Source organism: Protopterus annectens, chromosome 8.part0 (assembly GCF_019279795.1).
Source record: "Protopterus annectens isolate FY-2018-M chromosome 8.part0, PAN1.0, whole genome shotgun sequence".
NCBI classification, from domain to species: domain Eukaryota; kingdom Metazoa; phylum Chordata; order Ceratodontiformes; family Protopteridae; genus Protopterus; species Protopterus annectens.
Genome location: NC_056741.1, coordinates 1,645,984,084 through 1,646,010,109, shown reverse-complemented (window position 1 = coordinate 1,646,010,109; position 26,026 = coordinate 1,645,984,084). Strand labels below are relative to the sequence as shown.

Genomic DNA, 26,026 nt, shown 5'->3' with positions numbered 1-26,026 from the left:
AATGGCCAAAATATCACGGAGGAGTAGCAAATGTTAAGAAACAGTGCTCTGTGCCTGAGCACAACTCGAGTGTGTTACAGGTTATAATAGTGTTCAGCGCAAATATATCAGAGCGGGCCAGAAAATGAAATTAGTGCCAGAAGGGATTACCTGATGGTTAGAATACCACTAAATGTTGAAATATATGCGCTCTGTGCCTGTTCACCTCTCAGGAAGTTATAGGGGGTAACAGTGTTTTGCAATAACATTGCTAGCAATAGCAGATAGAAGTAGGTGATAATTGAGAGCACATAATTCCTTATGTGCCTGAGCGCAGCCAAAAAATGTGCATATATAACTGGGTTTATAAAATCTGCATGTTCTTTTGGCCCCACCAATTTCCCACAACCATCAGGCCCATCCCCACTCACTCAATTTTCCAGAAGTACTGACATCCCAGCACATTGGTTACGGCGGTGAGAGATGGGGACTGTGATCATTAAAAATATTTTATTTACCTTATTTCCTGTTTCAGCTGAACTTACTTCAGAGTAGCATGGTCGGTTTAGTGTTGTTTTTGGGGTTTTTTTTAACAAACTATAAGATAGAAAATATGTTATTTTGTTTTTAATATATAGTAATAAAACCTGATACTTAATTTGATATAATCTTATGTCCATGAGGCCAGAGAGTGGAAAATGGTCATGGTGGGGATAGTCAGGTGATGTGGTCAGCCCTAGGGTCCCACCAAACTGGGACCTGGAGTTGCTAAGACTGGCCCTACTTGAACTGTATCATCACTCAACATATATTTTCGCAAAGATTTAGATATCTTCTGTCAGATAATTATACATTTTTGTTCCAAAATAAAAAATATTGTCCTTCACTCTGTCTTAACATGGCAAGCTTATATTCCAGTCTCTCTAATTTTTCAGGAAGAAGAATATTTCATTTAAAGAGCATAGACATTATACCTTGATAATTAAACAACAAAATGTTTTTATCATATCTGGACCTCCTGTGCAGTGCTGATAACTCTGTATCAGTTTAATACACATGGTTACTCTCGTTTTTTATTTGTTATACCCTGAAATTGCCTCATGTGGCCTATCAGGCTGTGTAATTTTGTTTCAGTCAAGGTTTTTGCTTCTATAACATAATTTTGTGACGACAGTGTGTACTGTGGTAAAAAGATCATTTACCATGGAATATCTCAGCATGAATTTACAGTGGGTCTACTTCTATGTTAATTTCCTGCTTTTTTACCATCTCTGCCAAGAGCCTGCCTTTTGTGGTGACTTTCTTTAATCTCTGTTAGCACTCATTTTAGCACAACATTTCAGTTTACATTTGAATGCTAGATTTAAATAAGTAGGTTATTCAGCACTGAGCACAAACTCAAAAGATTTGTAGGTACTGAAACAACCGGCTGGAACTGGTTTGGCATGTTAGTTGCCAGCAAACAGCCCAGATTAAATCTCGTAATTAATGTGAACTGTAGAACTGTATAAAACTTTATACTGGATGCATTTTAATCTTTGAAAATTGGTATACATTTTTGTAACAAAAGTAATTCAACTATTTCTACAATATTGAGGAGTGACCCTTAATATTCTTAATATACAAATGTCTGTCTGAGGTTCTGTACAAGGTAGACATCTGACTACAGGAACCACAAAATAGAAATGAAGAGCACAACTGACTGTCATGTTCAGGACAACGGTGAACTAAAGTAAGCAAACAATATATGAAAACAGGAAAGAAGGTCAGTGTAATACTTGGATAATATAGCAATAACCCACGCCTGGGTGTGGGTAATGCTGGATTTACCTACGGTTGGCGTGGTTTGGTCCCAAGGGCGAAGCCCGAGGGACCAAACAAAGCCAACTGTGGGTAAATACAGCATTACCCACACCCAGAAGTGGGTTATTGCTATTATACCATGACATTATTTAAGAAAAGAAACTATTACTTTTCTTAAATAATGGCATAGTATAATGCCTGTTTACTGCCCTTCCGCAGATGTCTGGCATCCGCGGCAGTTCTGATGTACTGCACGCCTGCGCAGTACATCAGAGCTGTGGGCAAAAGCAACGGAGAAAGCAAGATCTCCCCGTCGCTTTTTTTTTATTGTTTTCGCTATGTTAAATGGGTTTAACATAGCGAGACAGTTTTAAAATAAGCAACGGAGATGTCCGTTGCTTATTTTAAAACTGTCTCGCTATGTTAAACCCATTTAACATAGCGAAACAGTAAAAAAAGCAACGGAGATCTTGCTTTCTCCGTTGCTTCTCTTTAAAACCTGTCTCGCTATGTTAAATGGGTTTAGCATAGCGAGACAGCTTTAAAATAAGCAACGGAGATCTCTGTTGCTTATTTTAAAGCTGTCTCGCTATGTTAAACCCATTTAACATAGCGAGACAGTGTTTTAAAAGTAGAGTTAAACTAATGGAAAAAAGTCTGGGCGACCGGACCTTTTTCCATTAGTATAACTCAATTTACAATGTGCACGCTGGCCAATCAGCGTGCATGTTTTGGGGGGGGGTCATGGTATAATCAAGAGGTTATCATGGGAAGAAAACAAGGCATTGCTGTCTATAAAAATTTGGTTAGACCCCATCTTGAGTAGTTTGTGCAGTTCTTGAGGAACCATTGTAAGGATGTAGACTAAGCACTTGAGAAGAGGGCAAAAAAGCAATGCCTGACTGTACCAGAGGCCATAAAGAAAGAGTGAAAAGAGCATGGCCAGTATGCTGACAGGCCAGCAGCAGGTTTTTGATCTCTGCTATTTTATTTAATTTCTGACAGGAAATTATATTTCTAAGTTATCTTATGCGATATTTTTGATAAAAAGCAATATTTTCAGTTCTGAAAGATAACATCAACAAATTACTTATATATAGCATCTCTTTCCTGTCAAACTTTTGATCAGAAGATTCCTCACTGGAAATACAGAATGCGTCACACAAAAGCAAGTTCTCAGGAGTCATCCATGAAGAAGGACTTTCAGACTGTTTTAACCAACATTCAAGAACTTTCACTGAAAATGGGCAAGATAAATAACAAACTGGGCAATTTTAAAGAAAAATGCTGTGAACAAATGTAACAAATACAAGAGTCTCTTAAATCAACAGAAGACTCAAATATCAGGAACAGAGGTTTCTTTAAATGACTTTGAAGTCAGATTAACAGAGGAAGAAAATAACACTCAGTTCTTACTGAGACAAAACACCTTACTTTTGAACAAAATAGCTGATTTAGAAAACAGGTCTCAGAGAAATGATATTTGTATTTTTGGTTTACCTCAGAAGATAGAAGGAGGAAGTATGACATAACATCCTGGCTCCCATAAGATTTTTGATTTACCAGAGGCACTGTCATATGGAACTGAAAGAACTCATAGGTCTTTGGTTGCACCATCTTCATCTAATCTTCAAGATATACTATTGTGAGATTTTTTCTTCACAAGATATAAAGACTTAGTTCTGAAAACAGTCAGGATAAAATCTATCAAATTTGAGGATAAAATAAGATTTGACAATGACTACTCAGCTGCAGTGATGACCAAAAGAAAAAGGTTTCTCCTTTAAATAAAGAATTAAAGAAGACACAGATCAAAGTTCACCTGCTGTTTCCAGACAGGCTTAAAATATTCCTTTCAGATGACATTAAAATCTTTGATGAACTAGATAATGCTATGTCATTTGTAAAGAATAAAAGTACATTAAAACAAACAGAATATGTTGAGTGGAACAACAACCCCTTGAAAAGACAAGCAGAAAGAAACAATTGGAAAACTAATGAAAAAAAGAAGGAAGAAACTAAAAGAAAAATTACTCATTGTTTAAATACTAATATTAGTCTGTCTGACTTATAATCAGTTTAATATTAATTACAAATTATCCTTTCTTAACATACTTACAATCTGAAAGGAAACTTGGATTAATTCGTAAATAAGGTATTTACTTTTAATCTAATCTATTGTTTAGCTCTTAATTTAAATTACACACACACACACACACACACACACACACACACACACACACATACACATTGTGTGTGTGTGTGTGTGTGTGTGTGTGTGTGTGTGTGTGTATATGTATATATATATATATATATATATATATATATATATATAGTAATGCTATAATTTCATTACTAATTATTAAAAAGCAGGGGGGAAGAGGGGATGGAGGAATATAGTTATTGAGTATTGCTATATGCTTTATTACAGCTTGATTTATTTGAAGTTTAATAATAATAAGCATAGGTAAAGATGCATATTCTTCCTTTCTTTCATGTGATTCTTCTAAGCAATCTAATGTTTTCAATGATATTTGGGGGTTGGGGGTAGGGGTGATACATACTACTTAATTTAAATTAAACTCTATTTTTGTAAAAAGGGAAAAGAGTTGTCCATTTTCATTAATATGGAGATTAAATGTGAAGGGGTCTTTGTTTGGAGAGACTGATGTTATGTACTGTATACATTGAATGCAGCTGCTTGTTTTTTCTTTCGCAAATGAATGAAGTTGCAGATAAATGTTTCTGGCTGGTGTGCAAAGGCTTTGGCAGTTGAGCAATGAATAAAGCTTAAGCATTTACATTTAGGTGAAGCTTCATTTTTCATGAGTATCCTAGTTTTCCCTCTAAGCTCGTGAGTTTGGATTATAAAAGCAGTCATTTCCTTGTTGTAAACACTTCATTCACTGCTAGGACAGCTGAAGCTTGGGGAACCTGTCAGTTTGGGTCCTTCTAAGTAGAAAGTGTACAGTTACACATAGTGGAGAATTATCATAATTGGGCTTCCTGTAGTCCTTGTAAGCTTAGTGGACCCAGGGTTCTGCTATGTCCCATCTCTGGGCGGCACTCTTTGGTTAGGATACCCTAGTGGAAACCTCTGGTTGGGGGGGTTGCATGCTCAGTGGATCTGATCACTTATCGCAGGGACACATGTTTTACAGACCTTTCTTCCACCTCCTTCTGTGAAGTTTCTCTATCATGAACTTAAGCATGCAGGATATTAGCTGCATTTACTTGCTGGGTGTGCACCTCTGAGTCTAGAGTGGAAATTATATGGGCACAGCAAATATGCAAGTGCAAGTTGGACACCAAATGTTACAAAGAGTGCTGAAATGAAATCCAGGTAGTGGCACCCTAGACAGCTATGCTCATGCCTAAAAGGCAAAGCAAACCATAACTGGTACAGGTGATACTATCCATGGAACTGTGACTCAAGTGTCAGCAACTGCTTACTTTCAGTATAGGGAGCGATATTTGTTCAGCAGTATATGTTCAGTTTAATATTTTCAAAATGTACTAAAACTACTTTAAGATTGGCAGCTTTTGCTCCTTTACATTTACTCAGAGGGTAAAGTGTACTGTCACAAGATAATTCCAACTAAATTAAATTAAAAAGGTGTGGGGAGGCAAACTAGTACTACTGTGTCAAGGAGCAAAGGCCCCACTAGATCTCAGGAGCTCCCATTAAAAATAATGGCTCACTGTACTAGCACATGTTGGGTCTTTTACATTTGCTTTATCAGTCATCCAATAGCCTATTACTGGGTTTAGTAGTTACTTTGCAACATTTATCCAATCAGTTGAGGGAAGGCATGGTAACTGTACTTTTCTGCATCATCTTTTTGTCAGTTTGGCAGTCCTGATTCATACAAGGTGGGTTTAAGAGCTTTTGATAAACAAATTCACCACATGCTAGCTGTCTGGAAATTCAGTTGTACTCCTACTGGGCTCAGCATATTCAGTTAACTGATGTTTCAGATAGAATACTACTATCTTCTTTGTCTTTGAATGTCATTTCAGTGGTGACTCAGGATACCCAGTCTAGGTCAATATCTTAAAAATAGGGACTCAAGTTCCCTTATGTAACTGGTTCAAGTAACACTCTCCAAGTTGTTATTAACAGCAGTTCTATAATAACTCTTGCTAAGAAAGCTTATTTTGGAGATAAAATGTTATAAATTGAGAACAAATGGTAATATGATAAAATAGTTAAATGGACTAAATGAATCATCATTCAGAAGTATCTAAAGAATTGACGAGAAGAGAGTTTTGACTAAATAATAGACTACATAAAAGTTCTATTACACATTTTGATAAGTAAAGTGCACAGATAATCTATGTATTATTTGTGGATTTACATTATAGAATTGTTTAGTGTTACTATAACTGATGGTCATGAGACTTTACTGCTTATTCTAATGGTCATATAACTTTAAAGTTAGAATCCACTGCCATTCCTGTTAGGGCTTGTTCTAATCAGTAATTAGTTATAACAGCATGGATTTCTCTTTTCATGAGAAAAGAGGAGAAACAAAAAAATGAAATAATATGCTATAGAACTCTACGGGGGCTCTGATAAACATATAAAAGCATACAGTCTATTCATATTATGAGAGAAATATATGTTTTATTGGAGCTTGTAAATGAAACACTGAAGAAAGTATACATGATAGCACAGAAATACATACAGAAGAGATTAAATAATTGCTGCTAAATATACAAAGACAGAAACATAACTTTTCTACTAATAAGAATATATGAGAAAGTTCTTATTGAAATATAATCTAAAATATTTTGATGTTTTATTGTATTAAGACATGACATTATAGTAAATAGTACATCATTTAAAAAAAAATAGCAGGAAAAGAATTGGATTTATTTTCTTTTTTAGTTTGAGAAGATAGGTGAGTTATTTTGGATGGTTTTACTGTTCAAACTAGAAGCACTAGACTCCACGAAGGGAAAGACAGTTAAAATAATTTCTTGTTTAAATTTAAAATTATTTTTTTTATTGGAATCTACAATCTATGTTAATATGTATATATTTAATATTATTAACATACACAGACACATAATAAACAACAGGCATTATGAGATACTTAAGATTGGTACATTAATAATGCATCTGAGAGTTAGTAAAATATTTCTTTCTTTGTCATAGATATTTCATCAGACAATTAAAGTGTATATCCATTAATATTAATGGTCTAAATAATGGTTGCAAGAGAAGTAATTTAAAGAAGTTTCTAAATTTATTTGCATCACACATTATCTTCCTTCAAGAAACTCATTTATTGCAAGATAATATAAATAGACTTAACTCAAAATATTTTACAATATTAAGTAGTTCTCAGTACAAACAGAAAAAGAAAGGAGTAGCTATATTATGGAGACACTCTTTACCCACACCCAATATAATAAGCATGTATAATGATGGTAAAGGTATGTTTTGTTCAGTAACAATATAAATTAATATAAATCTGTGCACCTTTATTAATGTTTACTGGATACCTGGTATTGGTCTTAAAAAGGTTAAACATCCATTAGAACAGATAATACATCTTTTGAAAGGTAGTATTATTTTGGCAGGGGACTTTAATTGCATAATAAGAGATGAAGACTCTAATGCTACTAGAAAAATGAAGAATATCAGCCACTGTAAAGGCATTGTAAAAGTTCATAGACTCTTTTCAGATTAAAGATATTAATGCATTTTTAGACCCAAATTCACTTTTATATACCAACTATTCACATAATCATGGATCTCAGTCAAGAATAGAGTTATTTCTAATACCTTAATATCTAGATTGATTAAAGTTAGTCTCATGTTCACTTTCAGATCATAATGCCATAACTTATAGAACTTGTATTAAACACTAACAATAAACTTCCCATAAAATGGATACCCACATATATAACTAATTTAAAGGATTTTAAAAAAAATTAATAAAGAGATTCAAACTTAAACTGAAATTAATTACACAGATGATATATCTGTGTTTTATGTATGGAATACTCTAAAAGCATACTTAAATGGTAAAAATAAATAATTGGTATGCTTTTAAGAAAAAGCAATAGGATAAAGATATGATAGGCGTACAGAAAAAAATTGATAAATTAAAACAGACCAGTCAAAAAGGACAAGATAATGTGTTAAAAGAAATTGGTGTGTTAAAAAAGCATTGAGAAATTTTAAATCATAAATCTATGATAAATTTAGAGAAGATTTAATTAGTCAACTATTCTATAAACCCAAAATACATGCATATATTAGCATCTAGAACAAAATGCTTATCAAATTTAACCATATTAAAGAAATGTATTCTTATTAAAGTAAGAAAAAGGTAACTGATGTAGATGAATTTTTAAAAATATTTAGAAACCACTTTAATAAAGTTAATCAAGATAATCCAGCAATGGATTCTCAAGAAATAATTAAAACTTTTATTAAAAATAATACTAAAGATAGGCTGACTGAAATTTAATAGATAAACCCATATATTGTCTGAACTTAAAAATCAAATTAACAAACTAAAACCTAACAAAGCACCTGGTAATGATGGCATGATAAACTATTATCTAAAGAAGCTTTACTTATTTTACACAAAGTCTTTCTAATAGTTAAAGATTTAACAAACGTTCCTCCATCCTGGAAATACACCTTTATTTCTCCGATTTAAAAGACAGATAAAAACCCAGTACACTGTTTCTCATATAGACCAATTTCACTTTTAAATACTGATTATAACATATTTATGGCTCTAAATGCTATTAGATTACAATTTCTACCATATCTGATTAATGATCAAAGTGGATTTATAATAAATAGGAATACTTATGACAACATTAAAAGAATATTAACCATTATAGATTTTGCAAATAACAAAATGGATAGTTTAACATTGTTAAGCTTAGACATAAATAGTGCTTTTGACACAGTACATTGGAAATATTTATTACTGGTTTTAGAGGAGTATAACTTCTAAACATATTTCTCACAACTCATTAATTTACTATATGATAATTCTTTAGCTTACATAAAAATTGGTTCTTATATATGAGAGTCAATTCCAATTACTAAAGGCACTAAACAGGGTTGTCCACTTTTGCCACTATCATTTACTTTAATCGTGGAACCATTTGCGTGCTATACAAGATCAAGAATAGATATTAGGGTATACATATAAGTAAATTAAATTCTAAAATATTATTATTTGCAGATGACATACTTTTGACTTTAAATGACAACAAAAATTATCTTAAGACTGTATTTAATGCAACAGAAACCTTTCAGAAAAAAATGGACTTTTAATAAAAACAAAACATTTACTTATAAATGCAAATATTAATGATATGGAAGAAAGATTTTCTAAATATGTAGAGGGAGGTAAAAATACATATCTTGGAATAATTTTAAAAGAAAACATTATAAATACAATAGAAGAAAATTATAAAAATAATTTAACTATTATTAATGATCTTATTAATAAATGGAATATGTTTTCTTTTACCATGGAAGAGAGGCTTTCTTTAATAAAAATGATTATTTTACCAAAAGTTTTGTATATAATACAGCCCATATCACTACCCCAGCTTAAAAGTATTAAAGAATTTAGTTGTCTAATTCTTAAATTTCTTTGGTATCCTAACAAATCAAGATTTGGATTAAATCATCATGTAAGAGACTGGTCCCTAGCTGGAATTGGTTTGTCAAAAATATTCATTATTGTCAATTATAAAAACAATCTTTTTACTGTTAAATAAGAAGTTCAAAGCACAAAACACTCTACCGGATCCACGACTGGTAAAATTTAATAGTGTAGACACAAAGATACATAAACGTTAAAAGCAGGTATGTTTTCATTGCCAGCTTCTTCAGATAAGCTAAACACACCACCGCCTTCATTTAAATATCATTTCACAGTTAACCCCACCCAATGAAAGCATACAGACTCACAGTTCCTAATTGATTAATTGAATATAAGCTACTACAACCTTCAAACTTCCCTGTCACAATCCCACTTGATGCTGATATAAAGTGCAATGTGCATAATAATTATGAATGAATTGATATATATCAAATAAATATCAAATACATACATGTATAACCCATATAAATCCACTTATATATAACAAATTTATACATATATACCATTTGAGTTATATACCTTACTTTAGTTAAATATACATAGTAAAAACTTATAAATGGATAGCACCATCTAGTGGACAATCATAAAAACTTCTTTTTTATATAAAAAATTTTCTCTCTCTAAAAATTTTTATAAAACTTTATATAAAACCATTTTATTAAATAAAAGTTATTTTACATTCCTTTATAAGATATATTCAAACAGTTCAAGCCCTATCTATAACTTAGCAGATATTAGCTTTAATACAGACATAATAGAGATCATATCATTTAAACCAGGTTTTTTACATGCTTCCAATACTACTTGCCAATACAGCTCTCTGTATTCAACCCTTGTTTCCCATGGTCCACCTCTCGAGTCAATAGCTACAGTCTCTAGAACAAAGAATCCAAATTCAGCTCCCTTACATACACAGGTATGCTTATATAGGGCATTATTTTCATATCTAATTTTTATATCATAGAGGTGTTCATATAACCTCTGTTTGAGTTTTCTCTCACGCTTCCCTATATAAAATGACTCACATATTTTACAAATCGCTAAGTATATAATATAATATACAAAAAGAATGGTTGAATTTTGCCAAGATATCAGATTTGGATTATATTTTTAATAAAGAAATAAAGTATACATACCGAAAAGGTAAAAATATTAAGAATTTGTTAGAGATGGGCACTCAAATAGGAAAAAGTGAAGGACACTCTAGGAATAATAAAAAAAGTTTATTTAAATGTGGTAGTTGCAATTACTGTTCCCATTTGTTAACAGGAGCCTCAATATATTTAAAACCTTGTAAAAAGAAGTTATACTTGAATTCTTTTGTGAAATGTAAAACCAAAGGAATTATATACTTAGTGATTTGTAAAATATGTGAGTCATTTTATATAAGTGGATTTATCTGGGTTATACATGTATGTATTTGATATTTATTTGATATATATCAATTCATTCAAAATTATTATGCACATTGCACTTTATATCAGCATCAAGTGGGATTGTGAAAGGGAAGATTGAAGGTTGCAGTAACTTATATTCAATTAATCAATTAGGAACTGTGAGTCATTGTATGCTTTCATTGGGTGGGGTTTATTGTGAAATGATATTTAATGAAGGTGGTGGTGTGTTTAGTGAAGCAGTTGGTGACGAAAACGCACCTGTTTTTAACGTTTATGTATCTTTGTGTCTACACTATTAAATTTTACCAGTCGTGGATCCGGTGGAGTGTTTTGTGCTTCATACTATTTGGTTACTCATTTTCCTAGCACTTCATTCCTGTTTTTCGGTTATTAAATAAGAAGTACAATGCCAAATGGAAAGTCATACAAGAAAACCTATGTATGGAACCAAACCAGATAGCTTGCTCACAGCAAATATAATACATAGTACATTTTTATGGATGTTAAAACATTATACACTAGAAAATAGAAATATTATGATTAACTCCTCTTATATTTCTTTAATGTTAACAACTTTTAGAAATTTTATTTATAAAAATCCAGGACATAAGGAATGTTTTTTTTGGTTGTTTCCCATGGCATATACACAAAATAATACATGTACTTTTAATTTAGATAATATGAATGAATTTAAGGAGAATAATTTGATATATTGGTATCAAATGATGGAGAAAAGTTACATACCATACAATATATAACTACTAAATTTAATCGAAGCAAAAATATCTGGTTAGATATACAAAATTGTAGGTATTCAGTAGAAAATAAGATTAATTTAATGCAACCATCAATAAAAAATACCGTACCAAAATTCACTGATTTATTAATAATATTAACACACCAGGAAATAATTGAAAAATGACTTTTATCCAGAATATATACACTTATTAAAAATGTAGCAGAATATTTTAATGAAAGCTATTGGGATTATTTCAAAACTATAAATAATTTTTATCCAGGCAAAGAAGACAAAATATACATGTTGATATCTTTAAAACAAACTATATATTCAATAAAGTCGAGACTGTTTACACTGAAATTTATGTATACAATCTTCATAACTCCACATAGAATAGAATTAATGTATAAGAAAAAAGTGGTTTGTTGGAGATGCAGACTGGCAACATAGTTTTTTTGACTGTAAAATTATTAAACCATTCTGGGAAAAATATTAATGCTTTTTACAGGCTTTATTTACTGATAAATTCACCCTAATCAAATAATTAATTTTATTCAGCACTCCAATACCTGACTGTGTAAAGAAAGGGAACTACCCACTTCTATGGAGTATACTAACAATCACAAGGAAAATTACCAAGAATTGGAAGAGTGAACAAAATCCAACAATGAAAGAATTCATAAATATTGCAACCATTTGTCACTATGAACTTCTATCAGTCAAGATGAAAACAACCAGCATTACCACTTCTTATAACTTCTGGATGAAACTTAATGAATTGCTAAATAAACATCTATAGATATGTTAATGACAATTTTTCTTTTTAATTGATTTTAAGAATATTTAAAGTTTTAGATATTCTGTAGACTTTTTTGTATATAGTTGTTTTAGTTACGATTTACTTTATTCATTTAAATAATTTATATATTTTAAATGTTAAAATTTATTATTTATTAAAATCAATAAAATATTTAAAAAAAGAGTGAAAGAGAGAGACTAGAAAAGCTTTATGATCAATGCAGGCTTGAATGAATGATGGGAATTTTCAAGTAAATCAAATTAAAAAAAAAGAATGTTAAGAAAAAGACACGGTTTAAATATGTACAGAACAAGTCAGAAAATAAATAAAGCATTTTCCTGAATGGGTGAATGTACAGAGGCCAGTTTAAGTGTGGGAAATTATAAATTAATTAGGATTTGCAATTTATTCATTTGGCAAGGAAATGGAAAGATAAGTTTTGTTTAAAATCCTTTACCTGCCATCAAAATAAATTTTACATTTTACCTGACCTACTAGAGTGTCCTTATATGGGCATTTCCATTTTTGACACATCTCAGAGAAATAAGCATGGGAAAATGAAGCACTTGATTATCAGATCACTAAAAGAGTTACTGATTCTGGTTACCAAGAGTGATGCTACAGTGTGTTCAGTTCCCTGAACTGGACTCTTCTGCTCTGCTTCTTTAAACACCAGTTTCTTTGGCGCAGTGCCTACAATAACTGATATTACCTGCAGGCCTATATACTGGTCCGTGACAAACTAATTTATGCACACGTAGACCCCCCCCCTTGACTCCAGAATATAGAAACCAACAAGCAATAGTCCTCAACAGGGTGGGCATTACAGGGTAATAGCAGACCACCCAGGGGTGTTATGAGACATAATACCAGTCAGTGTTCAATGGGAAACACTGCTTTTTAAGCCCATTGTCAAAGAATATTTCATTATTTTTTCCAAGCTCAGACTTAGTTACCAAATGGCATATAAAAGCAGACAGCAGGAGCTACAAATATTTTGCAAAAGTAGACAAGAGTAACATCTTTTAAAGGCTGAATGAGGATCCAAGATCATTTTACTCTTAGGACTAGGATGTCTCCTAGGGATACACCCATGTACAGTGTGATTATCATTATTTCTTTTAGGAATAATTTACTATGCAGTGATCATGCGACTTGTCTGGCCACTGCCTAATTTTTTTTTAATATATCTGTGTCTCATTACACATGGTAGGTAATCAGATTCTGTGATGAAGGAATAAGGAATCTGTGTTGTGATATCAGTCTTTATTTTATCCTGTTTGTGCTAAGGTTGTCATACACTTGCACAAGGTTTGTTGTACCTTGCTGCATGGGATCAAGTTGTTTGATCTGACATGACATTTCTGTGTGGTCAAAATGGGGCTTTCTTGCTTATGTTACAGACCTGCAAAGAAGCATTTTTATTGCAAGTCTGTTTTCTTGAGCATTTCTTGTTGGCATAGGTTTCTTAGATTTTGTTGGTACTTTTATATTTAATTGTACAGCCTGTAGTTTAATTTCTATTACTGTTTATGTTTTTTTCTGTTACTGAGCTGAAGTTTGGCTTTCTTTTTGGATTTGGAAGGTTCTGAGTCTATTTTTACATTTCTTGAGTCATGATTCTGTTGGGATCTATTGCTGTGTAAGACTGCTGATTGATGTAAAGGGATTTCACCCTTACCCCTTATTGTCATGCAACCAGAAAGTTAGTTTATAATAAGTAAGAGGGGAAGAAGTCTCCCACATGTCAGGTGTACAGAGACTTGCTTCCTTGCAATTCTTAGGCACATTTTGTGCAAACTACTTAATTTCATAAAATGTTTCCCATTCTAGCATATGTCATTCTTTCTTAGGGAAACCTGTTCTCACAATTCTAACAATCTTAAAAAGCTGTTTATTGCTTTTTTTTCGCTCTGCATATTTCAGTACAGATAAGAACCACACTTCTATGTATTACTTACTGAATCTCCATAAAGACAGAAACTGTGAATGAACATGTGGATAATCAATAGTTTATCAATTACATGTCCGTATAGTAATTTATTTTATAAATATATATATATATATATATATATATATATATATATATATATATATATATAATTTATATGTGTATGTGTATATATATATATATATATATATGTATGTGTATATATATATATATATATATATATATATATATATATATATATATATATAGATTCACTTGAGAACCTCGAAATACTGAAATCTCGAGTTTCAGTATCTCGAGCCCAAGAAGTGGAATCCACAAAACAATGAAAACTAAAAACGCGAAATTCAAAACCTCGAATACCGGAAGTTTTGATTTTCACAGTTTTACTACACACACACACACACACACACACACACACACACACACACACACACACACACACACACACACACACACACCATCCACCACACAAGCACACACCATCCACCACACAAGCACACACCATCCACCACACAAGCACACACAATCACTCTACTACATGAAAGCAGGGATGCAAGCCCCCCTGCACCCCCCTACTTAAATATTCTCACTCCGAGGTCACACTACATACAAACACACACAAAACACCACCACACAAGCTTTCTCTTCGCACACACACATCACAGCAACAAAACACACTGACACACACCACAGTCCCTACCCAAACCCCTTAACACACACACACACACACACACTTACCTGAATACGTAACCACAGAGTAACTTTAGAAGCGCAAAATTCAAAACCTTTGGTATTCGAGGTTTTAAATTTTGTGCTTCTAAACTTTCACTATTATGTGGATTGGGCTTCTTGGCTCGAAATACTGAAATTTGAGATTTCAATATTTTGAGCTTCTGAACGGAACCTATATATATACATATATATATATATATATATATATATATATATATATATATATATGTCTACCTGATAACACCGACATGCCAAAACACCGACAACTAAATAACCGACACGAAAAAAAACGACAAAAAAAGAAAGTTTAAAAACACGAAACTTCACACGCCCGACAAACCAAAATCCCGAAAATCAACAAAACAAATACCTTTCCCGAAAAACACACACACAACACAAGCACACCAAAAACCTTACAAACCTACACTAAACCTTACATGCACAACTATCTATGCACTAACCTTAACCCAAACCCTAACACTAAGGTCCATCACTATCGCACACTTACCTTACCCTAACTCACTAAATCCACCCCTAACCCTCAAGTCCATCACCATCGCACACTTACCTTACCCGCACCCTAACCCTAACTCACTTAACCTGCCCCTAAACCTAAAGTCCGTCACTATCACACACTTACCTGACCCGCACCCTACCCTAACGTCTGTCACTATCACACACTTACCTTACCCACACCCTGACCCTAACGTCCGTCCCTGTCGCACACTTACCTTAACATGTTGTTGTTCTCAGCATCAGGATTCTCAACTGTCGGTCTTCCCGTGTCGGTGTTCTCATCGTCAGCGTTGTGCACTGTTGGCATTTTCAGGTAGACCCATATATATATATATATATATATATATATAGACAGAGAGAGAGAGGATATGGTTAGGGTTTATTTGATCTACAGCTTATTTGATTGAAACCTCATTTGATCTAAACCACAATTGAATGAATCACATTTAAATGAAACCTATGTTGCCCTGTAGAATATGACTAAGTGTGGTTTTGGAGAATAGGAATTATAATGCAAATTAGCGTTCATCAGTATTAGTTCCTCGCTAATACCCACTTTTAAGTTGTACCTCCATTTCTAGAAGGTGGTGTTTGATACCAGCAGTGATTCAATGTCCTACTGTCTTTTCTCAGCATTTGTGCAATGGTGGATTTAACATATTTAAGTAAGAGGGTGTGGGGTGCAAAGATCCCCTGCAAAACAAAAACAAAAAAAATTGGACATATATTTAGGGTATGTGATATTTTCAGTGAAATTAATTTTGATGTTTTGTGGTTTCAATGAAAATGTGTTTTAGATCAAATGCACCACTGTTTTTTTTTTTATTATTAAATGTGCTTTAGATCAAATGAACTATAACCATCTATATCTTCTTCTTCTGGCTTTTCCCGGTTAGGGGTGCCACAGCGGATCACCTGTCTGCTCATGATTGGCAGTGGAGTTTTACAGTGTCAAGTTGCCAGTTGCCCAACCTTCCATGGAAGGCACACACACGCACGCATGCACACACTCACACCTAGGGCCAAATTTAGAGTGTCCAATTCACCTACAGCATGTCTTTGGGATATGGGAGGAAACTGGAGCACCCAGAGGAAACCCACATGACCACAGGGAGGACATGCAGACTCGGCACAGAAGGCACCCCGGCCAAGGATCAAATCGGAGAACCTCTTGCTGTAAGGTGGCAACACTAACGGCTGCACCACCACAGCTGCCCTTATAACCATCTATATCTATGTATCTATAATTATCTATCTGTATATAATAGATATATATATATATATATATATATATATATATATATATATATATATATGTGTGTGTGTATGTGTGTATGTATATAATATACAGATAAGCAGACAGTAAATGTCTATGAATATCTGGCTTTTAAACTTAAAATCATATTGCAATAGACAATTGGGGTCATAAGTTTGCCCATCTTTACATTTAGCTGTACATAAAATGATTTATAAAAATCAGTGCATACCAAGATTATATATTCCTCATTCTGAAGGAGGGATGGGCCTCCTTGAAATTGATTACATGTATAGATCCGCAATCATGGGACTCCACACATATCTGCTGACCTCACAAGACCCAAATGTAGTGAAAGTTTTGAAACATGAGGAGACTAAATCTAAGATGACTTCCCTGCTTAGGCTAGCAGAAGCAAATTGGCGTCAAGCAGGAATGGAAATCAAACCACAAGTGGATAAAAACCAGGCAGCAACTGAATGTGCCAAAAAAAACAAAAGAAAGAATATAAGGTAAAGGACCAGATGAGAAGGCAAGAAATATGGAAAATGCATAAATATAGTTGCAAGTATAGAAAACTTCTGGAAGAACCTCATGTTGATCAGGAACAAACACAGGAATGGTTAAGGAAAGGTGAATTCAAACCAAGAGATGAAAGGTTAATATTGGCAGCACAAGATAGTGGGCTACATACACGTTGGTTTATAAAGTCCATTGAACATGCGAGAGAAACAGACAAATGTAGGTTTTGTAAAACAGAATTAGAAACAGTTGCACACCTTGTTGCTGATTGCGACATACTAATGGCAGAAGGACTGTATACTGAAAGGCATAATAATGTGTTGAGGCTGTTGCACTGGCGATTGTGCAAACATTATGGTATTGAAGTGGCTGAAAATCACTAGAAACATTAGCCACATAACATCATAGAAAATGAAGTCTGCCTCACACGGGATCATCCATTACCAACAGTTCAAAAGATAGATGCTAGAAAACCGGATATAGTAGTTCAAGAAAAGAAGACAAAAGTAGCATTGATCATTAAAATTACAACACCCAGTGACTACAGTGTTCTGTGTACAGAGAGACACAAAGTCGTAAAATATCAGGATTTACAAGCAGAAATGAGAGCAATGTGGAAGAAAGATACTCAGATAGTTCCAACAGTATTAGGAGCAATGGGACTTATAAAAAAGGGTCTACAATCATATTTAGATATGTCACCAATACATTTAACTCCATACAAACTATAGAAGGAGTCATTACTGGGCACATTACGAGTGCTGGGAAGAGCACTTTGGCTGACATCAAACAGTGCAACAATACTAACTTCATGTACTTTAATCGTACCTTGACTTAGGAATGAGGTCCATTCCTATCATGGTATTAGAAACCCAAAAGATTTGGAGAAATTAAAAAAAGGAATACAGCTGAACTTTTGAAGAGGACTGAGTACCAAAATGCTCTTCATCAACTGTACATCTAAATAGTGTAAGTATTGCATTTCTGCATGTGCAATAAGCAAAGTATCAGATATATTGGAGTTCTTTATTCATTGTTCATTAGATAAAATGTTCAGTAGCTGTGAACTTGCTGATGTAATTATAATCCTTTCTTTCTTTGCACCTTTTGCAGAGTAGCAGTTAATTGCATTTCCATGGTAATAAGAACTTCTTATATCATCCTTCCAGTTACGTTCTACAAAAAAAGTGTCAGTATGGCCGGTGGCTTTCGTTGGTGGACTGCGCTATGAATCACCCAAAGTGAATGCTGCAGGAAAAGTATATGGCTGGAAGACAGTGTTTGATCCACACAGACCATTTGCTATTGATATGGCAGGTTTTGCAGTGAATGCAAAACTGATTCTACAGCGACCGCAGGCCTACTTCAAGCTAAGAGGGGTGAAAGGAGGGTACCAGGAAAGCAGTTTACTTCGAGAGCTGGTGACATTAAATGATTTAGAACCTAAAGCAGCTAATTGCACTAAGGTAGGTGTCCTGTTTATATTATATATAAAATAAAAGCTACTGCACTAATTTTATATATCTTCTTTTTTACCAGGTTAGTCTTAACATTCACAAACTACAGTGCATAGATTGACTTTTTCCATTTAATAAAATGATTAAAAAGCTGAAATAAGAAAATAATAGATATTCAAATGTGAAACAACATCAAAAGCTGACATTTTGTAAAAATAAATCTAAAATGGAGAGGCTATGACTGATTAATTCTTCCTTCCTCTCCAGTCTATTTTTTTCTGAAGCCCCCACAATCAAGGTATGCAATGCCCTTCATCAGTACACATTTTGATGTCATATGCTGTACATTAGTGTCCATCTAGTCTCCCTTCCCCTGAGCCATCATTTGTTTCCTGCTACTCGCACATTTTCTCAGGATCCTATTGCTCAGTTGCCACATAGAGGAGCATGCCACAAAGCCATATTGTGAGGCTTAACCCATACTGGGAGAGCAGCATGTCATGAAACTCTGCCATAAATGTCAGAATTCCAATCATGTCGGGTCTGTATGTATCACTTTGTTGGATGCTTTATTCAGCGAATCACTATTAATCAAACTCACTTAAGCGAAACCTCATTTAAGCGAACAATCATTTCAGCAAATTTTTTCTCAAGGAAAGGATGTAGTTGGCCATCATTGGGAATTTGGCCTTTTCCCCACTGTAGTGCGATCTTGGAGTTGGTATATTTAGTTGGGATGGTGTGGGAGGGTGAAGCCCCCCAATTTGCTGAATTTTAAATTGTGTAGTGTTTGTTATGGTCGGTAGCGGGCCCATTATTTTTTTTTCCCTTGGAGAATTTTCGCTTAAATGAGGTTTTGCTTAAGTGAGTTCAATTAATAGTGATTTGCTGACTAAAGCATTCAACAATGTGAGATAAACCCATCACATCAGTTGAAGTTACAAGAGGGAAAAATCCTGGCCTACCTTGCACACAAAGAATAGAAATATGCTAGGGGCCAAAGTGGTGGGAAGGGGTACTTTAATCAGACTGATGCCTATGCAGGAGGACAGACATTGGTCACAGCCTTCTGGAAAAAAATATAACCTCAAGCTACAACTTCCAAGTCTCCATATGAAGCATCCTCATATCTAAATACATCTGTCTTCAGCTTCAGAGGATTACCTGGAGCCCACAGGTGGTATACTTCCACGAACAACCACATGAGTGTGTCCCACTGTGTAGGCACCACCCACACCCTCGTAGAATTGCTAGATCATGTTCACTGCCTGCCTGTTCTGAGTTAAAGGTTTTTCATCTTCCTCAGTTAGAGCTCAGCATTCTAATTAGGACCAAGAGTGCTTCTTCCTAGCATTACCTCAACAGATCCCGAAGGCTCTAGTGAACCCACCTATGCCATGATCTCTTCAGGATCTACACTTCAGATAACTGTTTAGTATCTGGTGGGACTTGTCCTCATATGTAGAGGAAACCACCTTTAGAATGCATAGCCGGATGCTGTCAGCAGGTATAAATTTGCCAATTACCTATGTCAGCTTGGTAGGTACATCCCTAAATATTGGTACTCTCTGGAATTGAACAAAACACCTGTCTATTGCATGGCTTGATTCCCACATAGATCATCAACCCATGAAGTATAAAAACAGCCCAGAGCTGAGGGGGTAAAAGTCTCTCTCTCTCTTTTCCTCTCATTTCTAAGGTAAGTCAGAGGACAAAGAGAACATTATCTCTGAGACAGAGAGCTATAGACCTCTCCATCCTACAGCTCCCCCAACCACTGACCCCTCATTTGGAGACATCTTGAGACTTATGAAGTCCACTGCCCTATCCAGAAATGCCTTACTGTGTGTCTGGGAGGAAGTAGGAGAGCTTTGAAACATTCCCTATATAGAGCCTATGATTAGTGATATACATTTGCCACCTGAAAGCATACGGCGTAGTGTAGCCTTGGCTCCAAGGAAGGATGATGCCCTTTACATGTACCCAGTTAAATGGAGTATGGTCTCCATTAGGCTTCTTAGTGCAAACTCCAGCATGTCTCTTCTGTCCTGCACTTGAGACCACAGCATCCTGCCACCTTGCTTCCTTGACAAGGACTACAAAGATATGATGACAGTACCTTGAATTGTTCCATTTTTGTTTTCTTATTTTGTAGTTAGTCAGATTGTATGTACTTGCTTGGTATTTACTTAAGATCACAATGTTTTGGCTCATTATATATTTTAGTAACACACACAAGCTTGTAGAACTTCTCAAAGATAGACAGGGAAAGAAGAAAAAAAAAGCAGTCTCTTCATGTTGTAAGAATGATCACATGACCACACATTGTTCAACATGGAGCAATCTTAGAGTGAGAATACATATGTAAGATAGCTGTGCGGTGTGATGCTCCTCATATGGGAATGTAGGGAGGGCTTGCAACAGCTTTTGTTTTAACTTTTACATTTGTATACCTTTACCATTTTTCTTGACTACAAGTTTAAAACTTACAGGTACTCCGAGTTTTGTGCATAAATGAATAAGCTCTTGTGTTTACAGTTTATACTTTTGAGATATTATAGTACATTTGGCAAAAAAGTACTTTCCTCTGCCACACTGGAGATCGATCCTTCAACATCTAGATTCATCTGTCCAGGTTACTGTCCTCTCTAGTGGTCAAGACAGTGGAAAAGCTTTCAGACCTCCCTGAGTCTGGACTCTAGAAATAAATGACTGATACTCAGCTTGTGGCTTCTAAGCTATGGCACCATGTGGTCCACTGGAACTTTAACTGCAAATTTTCTCAGGATGCTACTGGTTTGAAATGTATCCAAGTTCTATTCCTAAAGCTGCTCCATCATTTAAGTGTCAGTGTCACATAGAGGCAGGGAGAGGGGCTAAAACATGTGCAGTAGAAGGCTGAATACCTAAGGCTATCATCACTCAAGAAAGAGCTTAGGCATGTTACTCTGAATGCCTTTCCCCTGAGTGGAGACACTCTTTAGCCAACATTCCCAGCACCTCATCAATGACCTCCTGAGAAGGGGCAGGCGCTCACCTTGGCAATTATAACTTCCTTCAGTCCCCCCTTCTTCTTCCAGCTCCAGACAAATCCTAAAGAAATAAAACCTCTCTTGCATGCTAAAGTTGGCTTTTAAGTGTCTGATTTTCCACTTCTAGCAGTGCAAGCCAAGTCACCCCACTGGAAAAGTTTTTGTACTTACTTTTCTCACTTGCTTAGAGAAAAACAGCTCTTGTACTCACTTTCCTCACTTATTTAGAGGAAAATATTTTTTTATTCAGGCATGTCCAAGGGTCAGCTCCCAGTGTTCTCTCCTGTCTATCTGATGAATCTGGGCATCTTGAGGCAATGTAGAAATTGCCTCATGTACACAGACAACCCTCTCCTCCTACCACACAACACTGCAACCTGTGAGAGATGTACTTATCTAGCCAAACTGGAGGTAAAGCTCTCTCCAACCAAGACTGAACTTGACAGTCAAGAGGAGACGGTAAACATTTGCACAACACCACACTCATCACATAGCCACATAGCCTCACTAAATTTACATCATCAAAATCCACACATAGTAACACAAAAACATTCACGGAGGCTCTCAGTAATAATCTGTCTAAGCAAAAGAGACCTCCAAAGCAGAAACGCAAGCAACCTCCATCCCCCAATAAAACCTAAATGACACATAGCCCACAGACTCAGTGTGCCACTCAACCACAGCCAATAAGGCAAAACAACATACCCAACACACTAGTCATAGGTGACTCTATAGTCAGGCACACTGATGTCCCACTCACCGGGCTAAACAAGGAGAATGTTACTGTCAGCTGCCTATCGGGTGCCAGGATCCACCACATAACCCACGCACTCAGGTCATTCCACAACAAGTATAAATATGACTCTGTCATCTGTCATTATCCATGTTGGTGTGAATGACCTGAGATGTACCTCCCTGGACTACATGAAAAGAGACATGGAAGAGCTCTCCAATCTTGTAGCCCAGGCAGGTATGACCGTAGCCCTGAGCAGCATTCTGCCATCGCCCAGAATGATACTGCAGTACAAGGACAAAATGATTGACTTCAACGATTGGCTAAGCTTCTGGTGTCATTCTAAGGGAATCCAGTATCTGTCTGCTTGGGATAACATGGTCGACAGACCATGATACTTTGCCACAGTTGCCCCTGGGATTCCGGATACTGGCTAAGGCTCTTGCCGCCCCTATAGTGCCTTTTTTAGGCAAGGTTCAAATGACAAATTCACCACCGTAACAGGAACAGGCAAGCAAAAACTGAGGGTAATGCTACTCAATGCTAGAAGTCTAAATCTCAAAATGCACTCCCTCGAGGCACTCCTTAAAATGGAGAACATCGATATCTGTGCAGTGACTGAGTCCTGGTTCAAGGCTCCAGAGAGCACCCCTGCACTACCAGGCTATAATTCATACCACACTTTTCGGCCATGTAACCTGGACTGAAACACCAAAGGCGGAGGTGTGTCCATATTCATTAAGGATATCCACACCTCCAGGCTAGTCGCTCAGCATAATGCATCCAAGGTTATCCAAGTGCAACTAACTCTGGGCAAAACTGCAATTCAAATTGTAGCTTGCTACAGATCCCGCACCATGCCCCAGGATTCCCACTCCTCTTTTCTTGATGTACTGGAAAATATTAGGGGTCAACCAAACACCCTAATAATGGGTGAATTCAACTACCCCACCATTAACTGGGAAATCTACTCGTGTACCAACTCCTTAGCACAACGCTTTCTGGAATTCATAAACTCCAATGCCCTGGATCAACTAATCCACACCCCCCCAAAGGGGCAACAATATCCTAGACCTAGTCATTACCAGCATGAGTGACTGGTGTTCCACATCTGAAGTCAATTCCTCGTTGGTCCGATCCGACCATAAGCTAATCACCCTTGATATCCACATCCCACCCCCCCCCCCATTAAGGAAACCACGGTAAAAAATTTCTCCAAAGCCAACTTCATGCTTCTTAAGAAAGAAGTGGTGAACTTCATGACACCCATGCAGATGGGCAATGCAGTTACGACTGCTGAATCCTACACAAATGCACTTGCATGGATCGTGCTATCCCAAACAGAACCAAGATGCTATCCTCCAAAAAAAGGAAGCCAATCTGGTGGTCCCCTGCCATAAACAAACTGTACAACAGAAGGAAGAAACTGTTGCAAAAGATTGTAAAATCCCATGAGTGGAGGTGCTCCCTGGTCAGCCTCAGTTAGAAGCTGAGATCCCTTATAAAGATCCTCCAAAGCTAGCTATGAAAACAAAATTGCCACTAATTCTAAGGACAACCACAAAGCATTCTATAGCTATGTCAAGAATCTCGATGGCAATACCAAGATCTGCTCTGAGTTACAGCACAACGGCATGAAAATTACAGAACCAACTGATATTGCCAACATCCTGGCAAATAGGTTCAGTGCTAACTTTACCCAAAATGTGCAGTGTCATCCCATTTGGTAAAAACTCTGTACCCATGAACTACCACATAGGCAGCAATCTACTTAACACTGAATATGTGATAAGAGACCTTGGGACTCAGGTGGACAGTAGTCTCTCCTTTTATAGTCACATTGTCACAGTAGTCAGGAAGTCCTTCTACGTGGCACACCTCATCATAAAAGGGTTCTCATCCAGGAAAAAAGAGGTCATATTTCCCTTCTACTCGACACTCATTAGTCCCATTATAGAGTACAATGCCCCTTTTGGAATGTACCTCACAAGACATCTGCCGCAGCTGGAACGGCCACAGAAGTACCTCACAAAGAGGATTACTGGCCTCAAACAAATGCCCTACACTGACCGTCTCAAAAAACTCCAACTTTATTCCATAGAATATCGCCTACTCCGAGGTGATCTCTGCCTAACATATAAAGCTATGTCAAACCCAGAGCTGTTGGACATGCTACACCTAAAGAAATCCCAATCCCTCCGAGCTACATGCTCTAGGGACCTAAACCTTGTCACCACAATAAACAGGGCATGCTGGAGGGTAAGATTCCTGTCCCAGAGACTTCCCATACTCTGGAACAGGCTACCCATCTATGTCAAGCAAAGTTCTTCTTTAGCACTCTTCAAGAAAAATCTTGATGAGTGGGTGGGAAATAGGAAATACACCCCGGGGATCACTTCTGTGTCTCTGCTCAACAGTGGCACAGGAAAATAACTTCTTTGGGTGGCGTAAGCCAGGGAACCTTGTTGGCTAGGCTAACGTAGGCCCTTGGGCCGATAGCCTAGTGCCTACCTATGAACCTATGACCGCAGTGGCTCATCAGCTACTGTGAAAGATAAGGTTATCAAGGTGTGTATGTTCCTGGTATTTGCTTTAAGAATGTCCCCACTGTAGACATCTGTAACACTTGGCTGGCTTGTTCATACCTACATCAAGCATTATATCTCGTGTCATGACCACAAGAATACTTCAGGACTCCACCTTCCAAGCCTTTCCTGTTGGCTGTTGACAGGCTCTGCTGCCTTGGGGTTTTAGATTCCAGAATTTGGCCTAATTGGAAACCCACTAAGAAGAATCCCTTGTGCTAAATGTAACAAGATACATTCTTATAGTATCAGTTTGATTAATGAGGGAACCTTCACTTGTGTTTATAAATACCCTCCCACCACGCCTTGTGTTTGGATGTCTCTCTCAGCCAGCAGCTGCCCCGAAATCCCCTATATGTCATTATGCACGAATATGTTAATGTATTCTTGTAGCAGTGTCAGTATCAAATCTTCTTTGTATTTCTTGATTTGTAGAAAGTTTCCTCACTGTATGGTTGAAAATAGACTGGTGGGCAAAAGGGCCCAATGCACTCTCTTTTTGTTGTATGTAAATGTTGTGACCTGCTACAAAAGGTGTGCGTGCATATAGGCTCATAGGTACTTACTAAACTATTGATCTGTCAGGGTGTTAAGAAGCCTAATCTTACATTCCTAAGGTAGTTTTGTAGCCCTTCTGTTTTGTGTACGAGTAGCCCAGATGTGGGTAGACAAAGGATATGTTGGGACATTTACTTGTTGCATCTATATCCATGAGGTATACAGAAACTAAATTGGAGGTGAATTTGTGGTTTCCCATACATAATGTTTGTCCAAATTACATTTGAATAGAATATGAAAAGTACTTTACTTTAATTTGTGTGGAAGACTGTCAAGAGATGCTGTAGTCTCTCTGATATATTTCTTTTCCTTCAGC

General features: G+C 35.9%; 1 protein-coding gene across 3 annotated transcripts in view; it reads left to right on the top strand.

The window, feature by feature from the left end:
• Window positions 1–26,026, top strand: part of B3GAT1 (beta-1,3-glucuronyltransferase 1) — a 2,298,313-nt gene that overhangs the window by 2,176,023 nt on the left and 96,264 nt on the right. For all 3 annotated transcript variants that reach the window (XM_044081176.1, XM_044081174.1, XM_044081175.1), the window contains one exon: window positions 18,515–18,811. In XM_044081176.1, the coding sequence (XP_043937111.1) occupies window positions 18,515–18,811 (297 nt within the window). The remainder of the gene's footprint in view (window positions 1–18,514; window positions 18,812–26,026) is intronic.